The 14,275-nt window shown below is 36.1% G+C and overlaps 1 protein-coding gene across 2 annotated transcripts in view; it reads left to right on the forward strand.

Annotated features, from left to right (window-relative positions):
- The window catches only part of CLTC (clathrin heavy chain), a 59,771-nt gene extending 49,942 nt beyond the window's left edge, over positions 1 to 9,829 (forward strand). The window contains exons 28-33 of one of the 2 annotated variants that reach the window (XM_031035608.2): positions 66 to 176; positions 1,052 to 1,222; positions 1,577 to 1,798; positions 3,047 to 3,067; positions 6,622 to 6,697; positions 8,794 to 9,829. In XM_031035608.2, the coding sequence (XP_030891468.1) occupies positions 66 to 176; positions 1,052 to 1,222; positions 1,577 to 1,798; positions 3,047 to 3,067; positions 6,622 to 6,697; positions 8,794 to 8,918 (726 nt within the window). In that variant the 3' untranslated portion in view covers positions 8,919 to 9,829. The remainder of the gene's footprint in view (positions 1 to 65; positions 177 to 1,051; positions 1,223 to 1,576; positions 1,799 to 3,046; positions 3,068 to 6,621; positions 6,698 to 8,793) is intronic. The other variant, XM_006740315.3, reaches the window with a different exon arrangement.
- Positions 9,830 to 14,275: the final 4,446 nt, after the last annotated feature.

Raw genomic sequence — 14,275 nt, forward strand, 5'->3', positions numbered from 1 at the left:
TTTCAGTAACTTTTGTTGAACTTTAAGGATATGCTATGTTTGTAACAAAGCTCTTTGTTTTAAAGGTTAAACAGCTACCACTGGTGAAACCATATTTGCGTTCAGTTCAAAACCACAATAACAAATCTGTGAATGAATCACTGAACAACCTCTTCATTACAGAAGAAGATTATCAGGTAAAACCTTTTAGTTCTTGCATCGCAAAACTCAGGTTAGGATTGAGTCATTGAGTTGATATGTTTTGGGGTAAAAAAGCCCATTAGCCCTTAGGTTATAAGCAGTAGGTACTTAGATGCCTGGGATCTAAATTTAGTTATGTTTTCAGGATTGATAAATCTGAGTTTTAATTGCCAAGTTTGCAGAATTTTGCTTAGATCATGTCTTAGTTAATGCTTTAGAAAAATATTATGGTTACTTTGTCCCTAAGCATCTAGGTTTTAGGTGAGGTTCAAAAAGTCTTTGATCTCTTAACTAGTCCGTAAAACTTACTTGGTATTAAGTGTATTTATTCACTGCTTTTCTTGCTCAATAGCATATTAGTATCTGTCTTTTAATAAACTTTGCCTTGTGAAGAATTTTGCAAACACAAAATTAAGAGTTGCCTTTTTTCTTTCTCTGTCAACATGATGGGTTCAGATCTCATGCTGATCTGTATTACTAAATATCGTGTTTACTTGTATCAGGAGTTTCTCTAAAGCATAAAATCTTATCCTCCAAATTAAAATCCTCCCATTTTCATAACTATGCAAGTTGTTGATACTGAAAACCATGGAGAAAATTGCACCTTTAGAAATTTTATAGTACCTTTGAGGACTTTATTGTTACATAATCAAGTTGAAGAACCTCAATACTTGTTCAACTTGCAACTTTCTGGCTTGATGCTTGAATCTAAGCTGTTGTATTATAAGGCTCATTGATCAAGTTGTATTTTATACATACACATCATACAGCATATTGGTCAAGTCATATACAGTAATGACTTCTTGATAAAAAATGATGGAACAAATTTTAAACTAAAACTGATTTGGCATTGGATTTTTTTTTTTTTAAGGCTCTGCGAACATCAATAGATGCTTATGACAACTTTGACAATATCTCACTTGCTCAGCGTTTGGAAAAACATGAACTCATTGAGTTCAGAAGAATTGCTGCTTATCTCTTCAAAGGCAACAATCGCTGGAAACAGAGTGTAGAGCTGTGCAAGAAAGATAGCCTGTACAAGGTGGATAAAGTTGGTGGGGGCAGGCCTATTAAATCAAGTACTAGATCTGTCTGATCCTAAAAATGTATATCTGAAGTGATTATGGTCTATATAAGTATTAGTATATGAAAATTGCCTGTAAGCTCCCATTTGAGGGGGATGGTAATTAAGTCAATTTCTTGATTCTAGGGGTCATCTTCTGTTTATTTCAAAACCTCTGTTTAAAAAAAAAAAGTTACCCTGTCGTCTTTTCTTTCAGCAAATTTCAGTTTAAATGATGTGACTGTGATGTTTTTCTCCCCCATTGTATTACTCGTTTTGCCAGTTTAGTATATTTGAGTTTAACATTTGACCTTCATCCTTTCCTTTGAATAGGATGCAATGCAGTATGCCTCTGAATCTAAAGATACTGAGTTGGCTGAAGAACTCCTACAGTGGTTTTTGCAGGAAGAAAAAAGAGAGTGCTTTGGAGCTTGTCTTTTTACCTGTTATGATCTTTTAAGGCCAGATGTTGTCCTGGAAACTGCATGGAGGCACAATATCATGGATTTTGCCATGCCCTATTTCATCCAGGTCATGAAGGAATACTTGACAAAGGTAATGGTGCCTCTGGGTGTATTCAGAACTACTTATTTTGAGGATATATAAAATTCCACATGCAGATTTATTTTTCCAAATTTTTTTCTCTAGTAGAAGTTTAAGTCATTTGGTTGTCATAAGATATTTTTGTTCTCCAGAAATTTGTATGTCTGACAGAGGACCTTGAACGGAAAGGGAATTCAAACATAACTTGTCAGAATGTTTACCCTCCCATGTATTTCTGAGGGTAAATAGTGTTATGTCTATGTTGTATGTTTGGGTTTTTTTTAAACCTCTACTAAAAAGATTTTTTTTTCCCCCAAAGTAACATCTTCCTCAAATCCGTTCTTGTAACTCAGATATCCATAACTTAGTAGTATAGATTCCCTTTTATTTGGTTGCTTCTTGACTTTAATATGTCTGCCTGTTTCTTCTGGGGAAGCAAAATCTGTATTCTTTATAACATCCCATTAATCTTCTCAGTATTTTGGTAGCTTAACCCCTAATTTAAAAATATCATAGCAGGTTAATAATTAACAACGTATTACCTCCAAATGCATTAAACAAGCTGTGGGTATAATCATCTTACAAAATTCACTTATCTTAATGTCCCTTTTTGGTGTCATAATATTTTTTTTACTCACTTGATCCTCAACAGTTACTGGCTCTTTTACTGTAGAACATTTTAAAATGGTCCTAAAGGATCCATTTGTTAAAGCAAAACATGCTTATTAAAATCAGTTTCACATCTGATCTCTTCAGCATGCCTGAGTAAAGGGGAGAAAAAAGGTACTACTAATGGCCCCCAGTATGAGTATTTCCTTAGGTTGCTATCTAAGTAGATACCATTGTGTTCAGTTATAATTTTTTAAGAATTAATATTTTCGGTATAAAAACGGCTTGAAGTCCAGTGTAAGAAAATGGTTGCCTTATATTAGCCATAGATGAGAATAACTTCTTTTCATATGAATAATGCCAACTTAAGAGACCTGGCTCTAAGCTGCTGTTAACCGAAATGCTGTAAGTTTTACTAGCGATAAGCTGCTTTCTATCACACTGACTCTAGCATAAATTCTTCTGCAATAAGCTCTGAAGTTTAAAAAAAATTCTAAATTTTGCTTCCAGTATGCCCTTTATTTTCACTTCTCATGCCTTTTTTTGTGGTTAGATGTTTCTCCCCTAAACCTTTGTTGCTGATTCTACCTTTTTATGCTCAATATGGAATTTGATTTTTTTCTAAGCTGCACCTTCTGAATTCCTTTGCAGGTTGATGCAATAAAGGAAAAGGTGAAAGTTGATTCTTTTCCATCTTTAAGTCTGGAGGACTAAGTCTAAGGAATTTGCATGATTTTTTTCCCTTCCTTTTCTACACTGCTGCTGCTGCTTTTTCCCCCCAATAAATTTTCACTAAAGCCTCTGCAAGTCCCTTGAAACATAACTATAATAGAGCTGTAGGACATTAGTAGATGTTTGCTACTAATCTGCTAATAGGCTTTAGGAAGTGCAGGAGGCTAATCAGTAGTTGGTTCACAGTCTCTCTTAAATATATTATTAAAAACCGAGCATGGTGAGTTTCCATATTAATTCCAAAGTTTCAGGAAATTTCTCTTCCCTGTCAGGGTATCTGGACCATAATAGGATTTTCTTAATACTCTAAATAAATTTAAGCAGCCTCTGGTTTTATTTTGTGAGCTTGCCTGACAGTTGTTGAATTTATGTATGTATATATATGCCCTAAAAGGCTTTTTGGGGTTTTTTTTTTTGGTATTGAAGGACTGTGATCCAGTTTCTGATCTCTTGATTCTTACTAATTTTTTGCTGAAAGTAGGTACAAGAGATACTAGCTGCTTCCGAAGAGACTTTCCTCATGTTTCTCCAGGTGTCCAGTTCTTATGGTGCTAGTCCATTTTCAAGAAGAATCAAAACTTTTTTAATCATGAGAGTAGCTTGCTATAATTGTTGCTAAGCAACATGGATTATTTCTGTATATAACAAAGCAATATTAACTTCTTCCTGTAATTAGGCACCTTTTGGTTGCTGCTTCCTTCATTGGCTTGTCTCCATCCCAGTATAAATGAAACAAACTTATGTCTGGTATCAGATTGTTGTAATAAAAGGGTGGGAAGGTAAAGGAAAGTTGAAACAAATTTGAAAGACTTTGGGTGGGGGACAATGCCTTGGAATTATGTTGAACCAAACTGGAATCACCATTGGAACTTAGGGCAAACCTGAGTAAAATGCATTGTGTGTGAGGCCCTTCAGCAGCTAGTAAGCAAGGCAGTTAGAAAGCGTGTGTGTGAAAAACAGGTAATTGAACTGCAGTGTTATGCATTGTTTTAAATCAAGCATGTACAACAGTCATTGCAATTACATCATACTACTTTTGAAACTCTTAAAGCATTGCTGTGGGCTGTGTGTGTTTCTTGAGAGCCTGTATAGCAACAGTCATCTTCAGATCTCACTTCTTGCTTCAGTACTTTTGCCTTTTTTTCATGCACACATACACCAGAATAACTGACTGCATGTTAACTTTTCCTCTGCAGCATATTGCAGTCTTTGTGGAAAAGCCTTTTACATTATAGTGAATTTTTAATAGTACAGATGGAACTGAACTCAGTGACATGCTTACCTCTAATTTTTCTTTTTAAATCCAAGGATCAGAAACTTTTGTTACAGCTCTTAACAAAAGCTTGTGTTCATAAAAGCCTTCTCTGCTTTTTTTTGAGCAATCTAAATTGGGTCATGGAAACAAAAATTGGATGTTGCTGTGCCAGAGGCTGTCCTCTTATATAGAAAAATAAAAATTTTTTGCTTGATTTGATGCTGTTCCTTCAGAGTTACTATTTTTTGTTTTTTTCCCCTATGCCCAACCTGCCTGTGTCCACATGCCTGGGCATTGTGATATTGCTAGTTCTTCTAAATCTTCAGTGTACTACTTTAATAGGACGTCTTTCTTGAACATCTGACTCATTCACCTCTGACCTTAATGTTTAAACATGTGTTCACTTCAGATTCTTTTCCTTGAAAGTCTGGAAATGTATTATGCAGTGGTGACTTTTTTTTGGTTGGTGTTTCATTTTTCTTCTAAGAACTTGGAAGTTATGTACACTCATCCATGTATTTTTTTGTATAACCTCTTTAGCTCACTCTTGGATACTGTTTAGTTAGCAAAACCCTATCTGACCCTGATGGCACAGACTGTGCTTTAAAGTATACAGCTGAAATAATTTTTAAGTTTGAATGCCAAATATTGGGTATTTCTTATGGTACTTATACTCCATGGTTGTTTTTAATTTGATATTGGGGTAATTTTTAACACATGAACACTTAGGCTATAAAATAGGAAAATAGCATACAAAAACATAACCAACCCTTTTCCTAGTGTAGAAAAACCACATTTTATCTGAAGACATCTCAACTTTTTTCTCAAACTTACTATTCTCAAATTATTCCCTGATAAACTAGAATGGGTTTAATTTACATTTATAATATTTAATATGGGACAAAATATGTATAAAATACTGTCCTGACCTTAATAACCTATGTGAAGACCCACATGCACTATTTTAAATAGTTTCAAATAGAAACTATGGGCTACTTTAACCTCTTTAGGACCCAGTCTTTATAGCTTTTCACTGCAGTCTGCATGTCTTTTTTTGTGGTTTTCACTATTTGCCTTTTTGAGGAATATGCCATGAACATTCATTAAAAGTTTTTCCTGCACTCTGCCCCTCATCTCACCCAGCGCACTTATTAGGACTTTGAAAACCACGAGTAGTAGATAACATCAAAATTTGAAGTTTTGGTTTTACCTCAAGTATAATGATAGACTTTTAAATATAGTTTAAAATGCAGGTGGAAGTTGTATAGTAGACATCCCATAAGCCCACTGTCCTAATATTTCTCCCCAGTTCTTCACAGAATTAGAGAACCGAGTCATGTTAGTTCTAGAATAAATTTTGCAGAATATCTTATTCAGCTATCATTATACAGAAATTTGAGGATCAGTGTAATGGTTTGCCAGGGTCACTCAACTAGATTGTGGAAGGACCTATGTATTCCAGCTCCTTTCTTTCATTTTTTCTTTATTTTTTTAAACATTTGGACTCCTACAGTATTAGTTCTGTCTGATACTATCCACTTTTATTTAGGGTAGTTAGCATGTAATAGCCATTTACTTCTTTGCTTAAATAAAAGCAAAAAAAAATTCTTCCTCAAAGACATTGGGGCAAAAATTAGGCATTCCTACTACTATTTCTACTTCTTAGAAAATAGAGCATTAAAACATGCAGCCTGTCCTTATCTGAAAAGATGGAATATGGAGCCACTTTGTGTCTTAAATTTCAGTCCGCACCTGTAACAATTATCAGCAGAAACTGTGCACAGTTGGCAAAAGATAGCTTATTCCAAATGAGTATTTGTCCAGTCATTAACTAATTTACTTCTTTGGATATCTTTTCCTTTGGGGAGGGAAATCTTGCCTGGTCATGAGTTCATTATTATTACCTATGATACGGTTTAAACTTCATTTGAAAAAGTGGTTCCTTCTCGTTATTTCCCTCCCTCAGGCTGGCTGCATCCTAGCATGCCCAGTTTTAGCCTGGCGTGAGCTTTTATGGCATTTATAAATCCCTCCTTCCTGAGGGTTTATAATGACAGTGCTAAAAATCACCTTGACTGAACTGTGAACATTGCCAATGAATTTGAGGGGGCCTGAGAATGTTCTTTAGTCTGTTTTATTTTGACAAAATTTAACATACTAAGGCTTTTCCACTTTCTGCCATAAACCTAGGTTTGTAATACTTTTGAGATGCTAAGTAACATTACCTGTTTTTCTCCAGGTGGATAAGTTAGATGCTTCGGAATCACTGAGAAAAGAGGAAGAACAAGCTACAGAGACGCAACCTATTGTTTATGGTAATCTTGCTCTCTTTTTAATCCTACAGAAAAGTAGTAGACAGACGTTTTCATTCTTTAGGGATCCTACCTCAAAACAGAAATATAGTAAGTTTCTAAAGTGTGAAAGGCTCACTGAGTTTAGGAATAATTCTACCATCTTTTTCTGAAAACAGTCTTAAAGTAGACCTTGACATTATTCATTAAGGTCATCTTAAATGCAAAGACATAATAAAAAACGGTCACTTAAGATCATAACTTAAATTTTCCTATTGCCTGCTCACTGATTCGTAAATTGCTAAGAAAGAAATATTAGTGAATTTGGTTTTCAGAAGTGCAGAAGGTAAGAGAACATGCCAAGGCTGTCTTTAGTGTGCTTTTCATAGAGTAGTCTTTAAGTTCTAACCAGGGCAGAGAACTGGGTTATTTCCATTTGAGAACTTTCCAGAGAGATAGGATCTTGAGACTCTCAGTGAATATTGAAGGCAGTTTAATTTCTTCTCTGAACTACTTCCCTTTTCCCTTTCACTTTTGGTGAACAGACTCATTTGAACAATGAATTAGAAGGATATAAATTATAGCACTATAGCCAGGAAAGCTTTGGAGGAAAGCTTAAAATTGTGACCAGCTTGCTAAAGGAAATGATAATATACAAATATATTATGACAGTTATCTCCTTTTTATTATAGATAAAAAGGATTTGGGGAATTTAGAGGACTGTGTAGTTTTGATAAAGTTGGAGAAGATAAATTTAAAAGTAGATTAAAGATGATTAGATTAAAGCAGGTTAAAAGATTCGAGCAAGATGTTTGACATATTTGAGATAGGAAACACAGTAGGAACAATAATACTTCGGGGGCACCTACTGAATTTGGCTTGTGTTCAGAGTGTTTAAATGGAGAGTCTTTCTAGGCAGTTGAAAATTTCAGTATCAAGGGTTAAAAGTTATTTTTACAAACTGCTGGTTTCCAAAAAGAATTTACTCACAAACAACAATTTTGGTTGTTCACAAAAAAGACAGACATGAGGTCACTTGTCTGAGAGAAACCTTGCACTAGGTTTACATTCATTCAGGGGATTAAGAATACTTCTTTCGTGGGGGAGTGGGTAGAGGTATTATGTCGTTTTCTCCCTTTAAATAAGCCAGGTTTTCTATAGGTGGTTTTCTTTATGTGGTCAACCACTATTTAAAATACATAAGAGTGTTGGGGCACCTGGCTGGCTCAGTCAGTAGAGCCTGTGACCCTTGATCTCAGGGTTGTGAGTTCGAGCCCCACTGTTGGGGGTTTACTTAAAAAATTTTTTTTTTAAATGAAGTACTTAAGAGTGTTAACATAGTATTTGAAACAGGTTGTATACTCTAATGTATTCATATCTAATGCATATTTAAATGTCTTGTTATTTTTCTCTTAATTAGTACTAGATTCTTTGCTAGATATGCATTAGATTACCATTTCATTTCATTACTATTTAGGTATGTTTAAATCAGTGGTTTGTTTTTTTTTTTTAAGATTATTTATTTTAGAGAAAGGGAGAGATCTCGCGTGCATGAGAGCAGGGGCGGGGGAGAGGGAGAGGGAAAGAGGGAATCTTAAGCAGACTCCCCACTGAGTGCAGAGCCCACCTTGGGGCTTGATTGCATGACCCTGTGATCTTGACCTGAGAGTCAAGAGTCAGATGCTAACCTACTGATCCACCCGGGCGCCCCTTTAAATCAGAAATTTAAATCTAACTTTAAAAGTTCCTCTGTGGGAAAAACACATCCATTAAAAAATTAAGCTTTTCTGTGCTTATTATATTGTCACCAGATATTAATGTGCGAATACAGCTGTCTTGCTCGGTCATGTCAGACATGCCCGTGAATATTGCTTTAAATGAAATGAAATATCATAGTTATAGTTCTGTCCTCTGCCCTGAATTGTTGGCTTTTTAGGCAGAACCCTTCTTAGGGTGATTGTCATGCCAAAATTGTGATAGAAGAGCCACCACCAAACTCATTCTAAGCTGTGATTGTTGTTCGAGTGGGTGAGATTAGAGTGTCATAGTCCTACAATGCTAACAGTTTCTCCCACCTGCTGCCCCCCACCCTCTGTCCCTTCCATGTTTTTCTTCTCTAGGTCAGCCCCAGTTGATGCTGACAGCAGGACCCAGTGTTGCAGTCCCTCCCCAGGCACCTTTTGGCTATGGTTATACTGCACCGCCCTATGGGCAGCCACAGCCTGGCTTTGGGTACAGCATGTGAGACAGAAAGCTGATCCTGTAGTCGCCTATTTTCGTACTGAAACATCGTCTCTACCCGCTTCTCAGTTTATAACGGGAAAACAGGCACATGTTCTTAATAACCTTTATTTCATGAAGGACTACTTTTTGTTTCTAACTATAAACTCGGATCACCTGTGTTAAAAGCTTATTTCACATTCCGCATCATTTTAGAATTTATTTTCAAAGGGGAATAGTTTCAATGTTTTATTCACTTGGGCTTTTTTTTTCTTCCCCCTCATTCTTTGAAGAACTGCTTAATACTTAATCTGTTGTGAAGAACCTGATTTGCACTCTGTAGTGTTTAAAGAAAAAAAAAACTCTAATATTGAATCTCTTAAATTTAGTGTATGTAAACAGCTTTCGATATGTATTGTCTAAACGCATTTAAATCTTTTACTTAAAAGCTACAGCAAAAATATTGGTATGTGACCATGTAAGACTGTCAATGCCAACAAAGACAACACTAATCAGCATACCCTACATTGGATTGCACTGCTCTCCAAATTATTTGAAAAATGCATTACAGACAACTTGCCTGACTTTTAAATGAGCATAAAAGGCCCTCTAACCTATGCAGGTTTCCTCATTACGCATATAGAAAATGCTAGTGTGTTTTTGCTCACTTCATATGTAACAGGTGCCCTTATGTTGTGCTGTATCCTGTGCTTTTTCTGTGGGACCATTCCATTCAGGAACAAAGCGCACCATGATTCCAATCTGTGTGTATTTACTAACCCTTCCCTGAGGTTTGTGTATGTTGGATATTGTGGTGTTTTAGATCACTGAGTGTACAGAAGAGAGAATTCAAACAAAATATTGCTGTTCTTCAGTTTTGTTTGTGGAATTTGAAATTACTCAAATTTAAAATAAATTACTGGACTGTGGAAATAACATGTAGAATGGCAGTTTTAATTAAATAATCTCTCAAATTTAAACCAAAAGAACCATGGTTGTGATAGTTTCATATTGGATACTGAGGCGCAGTACAGTGAGGCAGGAGCACAGAAGTGGAATGAGGATTGGGACATGTGAAAACATAGCATTGCATCATGTGCATTACTATAGTTAATAAGGTACATGCAGTAGTCTGAAGAAACAGCACTGTAGTGGGCTACATTTTGGCTATCTCCATCATTTTAACCAAGTGGTACCTTAGGTTTTTCTCTAACCATTTCACTTAAATGTACAGATCATGGATGTTCTATTAACTTGAAATAAAAGTATATAAGCATGTAGTTAACATACTGTCCCTTATCATGAATAGTAAGGGCCCCCACATTATGGGTACTTTAAGTCAATTTTTTTTTTTTAACCAGTGTTTGAATTCAGCCCTTTTTGTTTATGGCTGAGAATATTACTTTTAAGTTCATTTCATTGTTAATCCTCAATAGAGTTAGCCCCCTACCTAGCCTGTATTGCCTGTAATTCTCTACATAGGGCAAATGACCATAAGCTGCATGGAAGGCTTTTTTCTTTTTTTAAACTTAGAACCCCTGCCCTTCCCCACTTTTAATCATCCCATCCCTTATTTTCCTATCAAAAATTATAGTATTAGCTGGAAAATTCCTTTTTTGGTTTTTCATTCTGCAAACATTTGGCTGTACTTGTTTCTGCTGGATCTCTCTCCCCCCTCCCCCCCTTTCTTCATCATCAAAATCATGAGGGAGAATAGCAATGATCCCTGGGAGTTCATTCATTTCAGAGTCAAGATTTGTTCTTCTGGACTTTTCCTGTACTTTGAATCAGCTGTGGGTTTGTTTTTGTTTTTCCAATGGAATAATTCATCTCTTTTCCTTAAGTTAAATATTTATTAAAGGTTTTCTTATAACTTTAAGAAATAAAAAAAAGCCGTTTTAATGTGATACTATGTCCAATGATAGTTTCCACATAAACCATCCATAATGGGCTATCGTAGAAAGAAACTGTGGTGTATGACATAGGTTCAAATCCTGAGCAAGCTGAACCTCTGAACATGTTCCCTCTTGTGTATGTTAACACGATGAGTACTTTCCAGAATTATTTTCAGGAGTATTTTTAAATCTCAAAATGCCTACCTACCTCAAGACTTGGCAGTAAAGTATTATACAACAAGTGGTAGACCAAATTGATCATTTATTTTAAGATGTCTTCCCAAACATTACTCTGAATAGGATGATGGTCTGGGAGAAGGAACTAAAAACAGGGCATTAAGAGTTCTTATAATTCTCTAAACTTAACTGAAACAGGAGGGAAGAAGGGGGAGAGAGATTTAATGGGAAACCTCTCAGGAGGTAAACATGTTTTCAATGATCTTTGTACCATTGTACCAAAAAATCCGATACTTGTTGATACTCAACCTAGACATTGTACAACTTAGTACAATAGGAACACACTGACATGATCTCCAAGTAGGGCTGCTTGAATTTTCTGTAAATTGATTTAGTCATGCAGACATTCTCACACTAGTGGTTCTCAAACTTTAAGATCCTTTTGTACTCCTAAATTATTGAAGGTCCCAAAGAGCTTTAAGTGGAATTGTAGGTGTTGATATTTACTGTATTAGTATTTAAAACAAATTTTTAAAATTCATTTAGGGGCGCCTAGGTGGCTCAGTCATTAAGCGTCTGCCTTCAGCTCAGGTCATGATCCCAGGGTCCTGGGATCGAGCCCCACATTGGGCTCCCTGCTCCACGGGAAGCCTGCTTCTCCCTCTCCCACTCCCCCTGCTTGTGTTCCCTCTCTCGCTGTGTCTCTCTCTGTCAAATCAATAAATAAAATCTTAAATTCATTAAATATAACTTAAACTCATTGCATGTTAAACAATTATGAATCAACCATATTTCTCAAAACGAGTGGTATTGCACTGTTTTTTGCAAGTCTCTAAAGTTCATCTTCACAGAGGACTGCTGTATTCTCATGTTTGCTTCTATATTATATCAGTATATTCCATTTTTAAGTATGTGAAGAAAGTCTAGCCTCATGCAGATAATGTAATTAGTAAAGGAAAGGAGTACCTTTTGAGATACTTGTCGTTAGTTGAAATGTGGAATCTGAAACCGTTAACACTGAACTTTTTGTGATGTTATATTAAAATCCATTAGTCTCTCTGAATGGATCTTTTACCCATGCATGAAAAGAATGAACTCCCAGGGATCATTGCTGTGGTTACATCATGCATTGGTTATATGGAAAATACTGATTCACTAAGTTGTACAGGTCTTCTAAATATTGACAAGTGTCTTTAAAAAAATATTTGTGAGGAACACTGATATCATCAGAAAAGTCTTGGGAAAAAGTTTTGGGAAACTTGGGAGGAGAGGCAGAAGTTTTCAAGAATACTGTCAGTTGTTTTCCTTAAAATGATTGGGTCATTTAATTTATGAGGAAATATCTGCCAAACACCCAGGTGTGGATGGATAACTAGTTTGTCAGTTCTTTCAAGTAAAAATCTTCTATGACAAAGGCTGCTAGTTCAGCTCAGCTCACAATTCAGCCACACATTTTTTTCAAGACAACATTCATATTTCAGTGTGTACCAGAAGTGTTTAATATTACAGAGAATATTAAGACAAATAGAAATAGTCAAGGGTCAAATTTTATTTTTACTGCTTTATCAAGGACATTAAGTGAACTTTTTTTTCTTTTTTTTTTTTACCGTGAGTATAGGGCAGTGAAGTACTACTTATATAGGTAGGGTGCTCCTGTCTTGATTTGTGAAAGGTGCCAACAGTTTTACCCACCTTTGCAAATGTCAACACAGCAAAAAAAAGAAAAATGTCTTAGTATTATGAAAATAGTTTTGACCCCATGGAAGTATCTTAAGGACCCTATGGGCTCTGCAGAACATACCCTGAGAACTATAAGATTAAGCACCCTGTAAAATAAATACTAAGTACAGGTGAACTAGGAAATAAGCATAATGTATTTCCAGATTTACTAGAATTTGTGTACAGTTCATCCTAGTAGATGTACCATGATTTCTTACAGTTACTTGAGTCAGCCACAGCAGGCCATCCTGTTGGGAATGCACGGTCTTTGAACTTGGAGCCATCCGTCTCTGAGGCAAGCCTCAGAAATTACTGAGCTAGAATCATGCATTTACGATTGAGTTCTCCTCATTTCAGTTACATGCTGTTGCATCACTTTTGAATCTAGTATAAACATTCTATTTAGAAGCAGTTGCTACTGTGGCATCATTCACAGATGGAATTTCTCCTGTGCTGTCATGCCAGCATAAACTCTATAAAATTGACTAAATATTAGAAACTAAGACTGGCCGCAGTAATCTTTAGTGTTCTGCCCAGACTCCACTGACCTTAGAACTTTAAGTTGTGTTATCGTGCTGCTTATGTTGAAGTTAAATGCTAACTAATGCTAACTGTTGAAGTTAACCATGAAGAGTTGGAGCTACTTAACGTGCATCTGTTAACCAAAATTCTCTCTGGCATCATCACTTCTTAGGGATATACTCAATTTAGAAATACTGTCAGGATCCCCTCTAAAAGGCTTTCCTACACGAAGCTATAGCTTTTGGGAACTGGGACCTCCTTCATATTCTGGCCAGCTGGTATAACAGTAATTACTGGAATTATGTCATGATGCATATAAAGATCAAAAGGGAAATAAAGGTGCCCTTAATAATTGGTTCCTTAAATTCTAGGGTAAAGAAACAGGATGTTGGGATGACACACTACATTAACTCCACAATTACTGTAAATTCTTATGTGGGCCCAGTAATACCTTCAAAGTCCATACAAGTCACTTTACAAGTTTTTCAAGGCCTTTGCTATTAGGAAAGTTGGGGGAAGTAAAAGGAATTTTTATAGGCCATGATGTAGAAGCACTGCGGAGAACCTTCGGCCAGTGTGGGTCAGGGAACATGAAGTACTGCACAGGTGGATTATATCAACTGCTATAAAACCTCAATTTTGAGACAAAAAAAATCCAGGTTAGATTGTAAACCCATTGTGTGGGGTTACACCATGATCTGTTAATGTTGGCTATCACTCATCCGAAAAGTGATGGCAGGAAAACTATAGTTTGCATCCAATGAGAATACCCTTGAACCCTGGCCCTTCAAGGGGGTACAGCAACACTGTTTTGGGGAAGAAGAGCTATTTAACACATAGGGACCCAACTATGCAGAGGAAATGCTCCCCTGCCTCCCCCTGCCCTTGTAACCCAATCTTGTGACCAGTTTCTCTCAAACATTTTTTGTTTCAGCAGCTATCACTTGAACCATCAGGATCATTTAACCAACTTTTTTTTTTTTTTAAGCCCAAGATAACTGTAACTGAGCCAAGTACGTGATAGAAGAACGTGGAAACGGATTTTCATCTCAAAAATACTTAAGCTGGA

Source organism: Leptonychotes weddellii, chromosome 15, assembly GCF_054177405.1.
Source record: "Leptonychotes weddellii isolate Sample4059 chromosome 15, ASM5417740v2, whole genome shotgun sequence".
Taxonomy (NCBI): domain Eukaryota; kingdom Metazoa; phylum Chordata; class Mammalia; order Carnivora; family Phocidae; genus Leptonychotes; species Leptonychotes weddellii.